The sequence below is a fragment of the Apaloderma vittatum genome, unplaced genomic scaffold, assembly GCF_000703405.1.
Source record: "Apaloderma vittatum isolate BGI_N311 unplaced genomic scaffold, ASM70340v1 scaffold11814, whole genome shotgun sequence".
Lineage (NCBI taxonomy): Eukaryota > Metazoa > Chordata > Aves > Trogoniformes > Trogonidae > Apaloderma > Apaloderma vittatum.
This window is the reverse complement of record NW_009710972.1, coordinates 33847-40826: the sequence shown is the minus strand read 5'-3', so window position 1 is coordinate 40826 and position 6980 is coordinate 33847. Positions and strand designations below refer to the sequence as shown.

The window sequence follows — 6980 nt, the reverse complement described above, 5'->3', positions numbered from 1 at the left end:
ATATAGTTCTACGCATGCATGCTGCTGATGGCTTGAACAATAGCCAGAAATTCAATGCATTTCTGAGACTTCTTGGCTTTTCCTCCAACCTGTAAATTGATTGAACTTTAAGAATTTCTTTCAAGCTTATACTGTTATCCCACGTAAGGTAATGCCACTTCTTTTTTTCTTGCTGAGTTTCTTCTGAAAATCTGTTCCTCAGCTGGACTACATTGAGGTAGAATCATTTGCTTCAATTTCTGCACATACTGCATTTATTTTGTATACATTACCTGTAGGTGCAATGACAGTCAGATCTCACCATCTCGTGTATTTAAGTACTGTTAAGAATCAAATATCTTTTCTGTTCAAGTTTTCTATTGTTTCAAAGAAGTCCTTGGAATCTTTCAAGTGTGTAGCTGCTTCAAGGTCACTTCAGTAGTTTTTAAATATTTCTCCCCACAGGACTTTTTCAAAGAGCAATAGCTCAAAGTGGAACAGCTCTCTCCAGCTGGGCAGTTAGTTTCCAGCCTGCAAAGTACGCCAGGATGTTGGCTACAAAAGTCGGTTGCAACATGTCAGACACCGTAGAATTGGTAGAATGTCTACAGAAGAAGCCTTATAGAGAACTTGTCGACCAGGACATTCAACCAGCAAGATACCATATAGCCTTTGGACCGGTAATTGACGGCGATGTGATACCAGATGATCCACAGATATTGATGGAACAAGGAGAATTCCTCAATTACGACATCATGTTGGGAGTTAACCAAGGTGAAGGGTTAAAATTTGTTGAAAATATTGTGGATAGCGAAGATGGCATATCGGCTAGTGATTTTGACTTTGCAGTTTCTAATTTTGTCGATAACTTATATGGATACCCTGAAGGCAAAGATATATTGAGGGAAACTATTAAATTTATGTACACGGACTGGGCAGATCGACACAATCCTGAGACCAGGAGGAAAACACTGCTGGCTTTGTTTACCGATCACCAGTGGGTTGCCCCAGCTGTGGCTACAGCAGATCTTCACTCAAATTTTGGATCGCCTACGTATTTCTATGCCTTCTACCATCATTGCCAGACAGATCAGGTACCTGCATGGGCAGATGCAGCCCATGGAGATGAGGTTCCTTACGTACTAGGAATCCCAATGATTGGTCCTACTGAATTATTTCCTTGTAATTTCTCAAAAAATGATGTCATGCTAAGTGCGGTGGTGATGACGTACTGGACAAACTTTGCAAAAACTGGGTGAGTACCAGATAACGAATAGTCTTGTATCCAAACTGAGCATGTAATGATGCAGTGCTTCCCCATGGTTACCTCCCCTGGGAATACTCTTGTACTCATACAATGAATAAGACGCTAAGAGTTGAGTGGGATATTTATGTTTATTGTAATATCCCTCAGCTCACTTACAAATTCTGTCAAAAAGAGGGAAAAAACGTCTTTGCTGAAGTTCTGCATGAAGAAATTAAAAAAAAATATTTTGCATGCAAAAATAATTAAGGAATCCCCAGAAAAGTGCAAAACTAAACGCTTACCATGTGGGTAAAGTTAACAATGGCTACTTCACTAACCAAATTTACCCCAGCACTAATATTGTTATCCAGTGAGGCAGAAGTTTACATAAATGTTGCATCAAATATAAACCAACTTATTTTAATAATGCATTTTGGTTTAAATTGACATTCCTGACCATACAGCATGTGACTTTAAACTCAAAAAGTTTTGTCATTTTCATTAATTCTCCTTTCACTGGTAGTTCAAAACACTTTTCTACCTTCAGACTCGATGTGTTACACTGAGTTATGCCCTGCCATGGTCTTTCACCTCTGGAAGGCCACAGATAGCTGCATATGAACTGAAATGCTGAGTTTATGAGCTTTACGTTACTAAAATGGTCTCTCGTAGACATTTGTCCACATTACCACACTGCTGGCAACCTGTCCTCAGCAGCAAAAAAGATTTCAGTGTGAGATACGAGCATTTTGGGGAACTAGGGAGGTCACTCAAGTCTATGTAAAAGAAGGGTTTGTTGCTTAATGCTGTTTCTAATCAAGATTTTTAAGGCCTCTAATTTTAGGAAATATTTTGCCCTGTCCAAAGGCAGACTTAATTATGTTGATTTTATAATTCCTTTTGAAATACTTTGTAACATTGGAGATGATTTCATTATTTCTTTTAGTGACCCAAATCAACCAGTGCCGCAAGATACAAAATTCATCCATACAAAACCAAATCGTTTTGAAGAAGTAGCATGGACCAGATATTCTCAAAAAGACCAACTGTATCTTCACATTGGATTAAAACCACGAGTTAAAGAACATTATAGGGCCAATAAAGTGAACCTTTGGTTGGAACTGGTACCTCATCTGCATAATCTTAACGACATTTCACAGTATACCTCTACCACAACTAAAGTGCCATCAACTGATAATACTTTCAGACCAACAAGGAAAAATTCAGTTTCTGTTACTTCAGCCTTTCCTACAGCCAAACAAGATGATCCCAAACAACAGCCAAGCCCGTTTTCAGTGGATCAAAGGGACTATTCAACAGAATTGAGTGTTACTATTGCAGTTGGTGCATCTTTGCTGTTCCTGAACATTTTGGCCTTTGCAGCGTTGTACTACAAAAAAGACAAGCGGAGACATGACGTTCATAGGAGATGTAGCCCACAGCGTACTACTACCAATGATCTTACCCATGCACAAGAAGAGGAGATAATGTCCCTCCAAATGAAGCACACTGACTTGGATCATGAATGTGAGTCCATCCATCCACATGAGGTGGTTCTTAGGACCGCCTGTCCCCCAGACTACACGCTAGCTATGAGAAGGTCTCCTGATGATATTCCCTTAATGACGCCCAACACCATCACAATGATCCCCAACACTATACCAGGGATTCAGCCCCTACACACATTCAATACATTTACCGGAGGACAGAACAATACTCTGCCCCATCCTCATCCCCACCCCCATTCACACTCAACAACCAGGGTATAGCCAGACAAGACGAAACAAACTTTATTTTTTGATGGATTACAGTAGGTGTTATTACTGAAGATTACTTGGCTTTCAACCTACAAGACTCTTACTATTTAAATATGGAGGAATATTATGTGAATATACATATCAAGAACTTCTGGGGTTTTGGAAAAAATGAATTGTACATATATCAAATGAACTTAAGAAAGAAACAAACGAAAGAAAAAAAAAACCCAGCTGTTTGCAATTGCTTGAAGCAGTTGTCCTGAATGGTACTTTTTCATTCACATTCAAGTATTAATTTTTTGAAGATTTAAGTTACGTAATGGAATTAGGCATGTGCAACACAAACAGGAAAGAACTATGACTGAAAATTTTAAAAACCTATAAATATGCACAAGGGACACACTAATGGAATGTCAGATAAATTTCACCAGTTTTTATTTGGACCTGTTTTCTTGTGTAGACCATATTTACATATTTGACTAAGTACACAAAGCACCAATGCTGTTAAGGCCTTAGAAAGGGGCTCATGCTGAAATCTGCCAGTCAAAGGAGTTTTACAGCCTGGCAGGTACAACATTATCACATAAGTGCTGTCAGTATAAAAGTTGTGGGAATAAAGGAAACTGGATATTTTTAGCACGATGTGCATGATAATTTATATGCTTGGTGGCTGTGCTGCTGATTAAGGCGCAATTAAAATTCTTCTCATCCCATTGGAGTTTTTAATAGAAGCTTTCTCCATCAATTGGCACAACCTAAAGAAGTTTTTTAAAGGGGCAAAAGTAATTACAGTAAAATATTTCATGGTAGTTTCAGAAATAGATGGAATTACAACAGTTCCTAAAGGTATTTATGGCATTCTAGGTATACAGCGATGAACCCTCGCTGATACAAATCCCAGATAAAAAAATCTGTATTATTAATGTTCTTTTTCCTTTCCACCTAAATAATTTCTAACTTTAGCATAACTGTAACTTTAATGGAATCTCCTTTGATGAAGGGTTTATAATTCGCTGTGATTTAGTTACAATGTATTTCGTTCCAATTGATAAGGTAAAGTGTGTCCAAAGATTTAATTACAATGTTATTTTGCAAGATTAAAATGCTCCAATATTACCGCTCTGATTACACCTTTCAGTTTATTGTTTAAACTCATGATGCATGTTACAAAGTTTACTTATTATATAAAGTTAATTCCCTTTTTGCTATACATTAGCTTTGCCATTCGAACGAATTCTCTAGACCAGATGGCAACAGTGTAGAAAAAGAGGATATGTAAGAACGGGGAGAGAGCCAACAACTGGAAATTTTAAAATCTGAATACTTACATATGTTTGTGTGATTTGAAATGAATGTTCTAAAATCACGAGAAATTTTTCATTCCCCTGTTGCTTTCCAGTAATTATACACCACGGTCCTTTCAAAATGTTTGTATATGTAATCAGATGTACATTTATATAAAAAAAATAATTGAGATGGACTTAAGAGCACATCCCTGATAAATACTTTCTCTCTTACCTGTACTATATTTCTATTAGACTAAAGTTATGTGATTTTTTTTTACATTTTTTCAAATTACTAGCAATTTTGATAGTTTGTAAGATAATGCGAAGAACTTTCTCTGACAAACTAACTGCAGTAACAGAAACATTTCTTTTCAGTTACTCTTTTTCAAGAATGAAAGCTTATTACACACAAAAATTGTATACTACTTGATGGAAAATTACTTTGTACTTCTTGGCCATATTACTGGTCACTGAGTGAAATAAAGATAATCTGGATAACGAATATTATTCCAATGCTAAGAGACCTGATCTTTGCTCATTAAAGAGCTAAAATGTTTATTGCTGTTTTGTCATTTTTTAATGAAGTAATGGTAACTGTCTCAAATAAAGAGTAATATCTTAAGACCAGTCTGGTTTTTGAAGACATGAACATGCCTTCTACGACTAATGAAACTGCATATTTATGGGCCAGTCCCACCTGCAACCATTTCTTACAGAAATACTGACTTTGTGACTGTACGATGTCATAGTATTACATGCAAATCTCCCCTAGTTTTCAGGAGCAAGTTAAAAATGCAAATGCGAACACCAAAAAAAAAAAAAGAGGTCACAAAACAGGCCTAACTGCAATAAATCTGCAGCATTCCATGATGAGAAAAAAAGTTGCCTGAGTTTTGTTTGGGTGATTGAACTTTCATAAACCATTCCTAGGAAGTTCAAAGTGTGTTTGCCAACAGCAAGCACAAATTTTAAAACTGAAGCTGAAAGAAAAATAAAGTACTGCAATTTCAGTCGTTTTATTTAGCTAGTAAAAAAAAAAAAGGAAAAAAAAGAAGAAATCCATGTATTTAATTAGTGCTGTTACAGTCCCCAGTTTTAAATTAAGCTCTTTTGGTAGAAGCATAAAAAATAGTCTTCAAAATCCAGGGCGGTCTGTGTGCAATTTCTGCCTGATGTGGTTGTGCTTTTAGACTGTGACCTGCCAATGTAAACCAATAAAAAGAATTGTCTGCCATCTGATAATTATTGTTTAATAGGAAGATTGTATTTTGCTATGTTGATGAAACAAAACGAAAAAAATACAAAAATATTGATGGCCATAAAACAAGATATTCATGAAATATGATTTTATGTGCTTTTCTTTATCCAAACCAAAATAACTTTCTACTATAGTTTATTTGTGGCCATATATCTATATATCTCTATATATACAGTATCTGGTAATTGTTTACTTTTATTAGTTACAAAATAAACGATTTAGGTAAACCAAGCATGACACTACACTTTATTTCTGTCAGCCAACAGTATTTATCATGTGAGAGATGAAGGCAACAATGCAGATTTTATCACTCCTGTTTGAAAAGAAAAAAAGTCCATTTCTGTGATGCAGATACTGTGAATGATATTTTAGTGGCTACTTTATAATTCCATTACAGCAGCTGGCTTTCCGAAAGTAAGATGGTGTCCCATGTTTTAACACAACATTAAGAAAGACCAAGAAATGTTTTAAAGTTGAAACAAAATAAAAATGACAGGAAATGGTTTTGAAATATCTTCATTATGCTTCATGGAATATAAGTTTGTTCTTTGCAAAATATTTATCTGTTTGATTTGTTTTCCACAGTAGCCTACAAGAAAGCAAAACTGAGTGTGATATTTAATTTCTTGTACCATCCTTGGACCAGATTTCCAATAAAATTAGGATATCAGTCAGTCTTTGGAAGTTCAGTAAACATATAGAAGGCCTCCATTTATTGCTTTCACACTTTTGTAAATATGTTTGCAGACCTTTTTAAGAAAATGTATTCTACCATTTTGAGAAAAAAAAATAACAATGGAATCATTGTCTCGTTTATCTATTAAAATTACAGGCAATATGATGTGCTGTGCTGACATTTCTAGGAGAAATAAAGCAGATAAAAACACATTTTGCTCAATGGTATCTCAGTTGGTTACACGAGGTATTCTCCACCCACTGAAGACCTCCAGGGCATGGATGAACTACTTGAATATAACGTTCCGTAGGAAAATGTTGTTGTTGTTTTCATTGTCTGTACTAAACATGGATTCCTATGTCCCAAGACTTTAATGATTGGATACTTTGATTATTGAAACATCCTGAAAAAATGGATGAGTAGAGGTCTCAAATATAAACATGCTACAGCTTTAAAGACGCCACTGCCGGAATTTCAGTGTCCAACTTCACTAAGAGATGAAAGAGCTGAATTCATAGGAACCTGTCAAACATCAGGGCACTCCTTTGATGTTTGTAAGTTGTTGGTTTTTTTGCCTGTGCTGTTAGTTTTAAAATATTGGCCTTTCTTCCCCCATTTTTTCTAGTAATGAACTGTTACAGATGATCGCTTTTTAATGTAAGCGACCATTAGATAATTTAATTATTATTCTGAAAATGTGTTCCCAAATAAATTAGATTAATGGGAAATTCCCTGCAGAGGATTTGCTACTTTTCATTCAAAGCTCTTGTCAAAATAT

At 35.7% G+C, this 6980-nt stretch overlaps 1 protein-coding gene across 1 annotated transcript; it reads left to right on the top strand.

Moving 5' to 3' along the window:
- The first annotated feature begins 200 nt into the window (after positions 1 to 200).
- On the top strand, positions 201 to 4770 carry NLGN1 (neuroligin 1). The gene is made up of 2 exons (XM_009867474.1): positions 201 to 1234; positions 2172 to 4770. The coding sequence occupies exons 1-2, from the start codon at positions 528 to 530 to the stop codon at positions 2992 to 2994; spliced, it is 1530 nt and encodes a 509-aa protein (XP_009865776.1). The 5' UTR covers positions 201 to 527; the 3' UTR covers positions 2995 to 4770.
- The last annotated feature ends 2210 nt before the right edge of the window (positions 4771 to 6980 follow it).

Excerpts from the sequence above, each read along its gene's own strand:
- NLGN1 (XM_009867474.1), top strand. The coding sequence starts at position 528 with ATGTTGGCTACAAAAGTCGGTTGCAACATGTCAGACACCGTAGAATTG. Across the intron at positions 1,235-2,171 it reads ACAAACTTTGCAAAAACTGG|TGACCCAAATCAACCAGTGC; the intron begins GTGAGTACCAGA and ends TATTTCTTTTAG.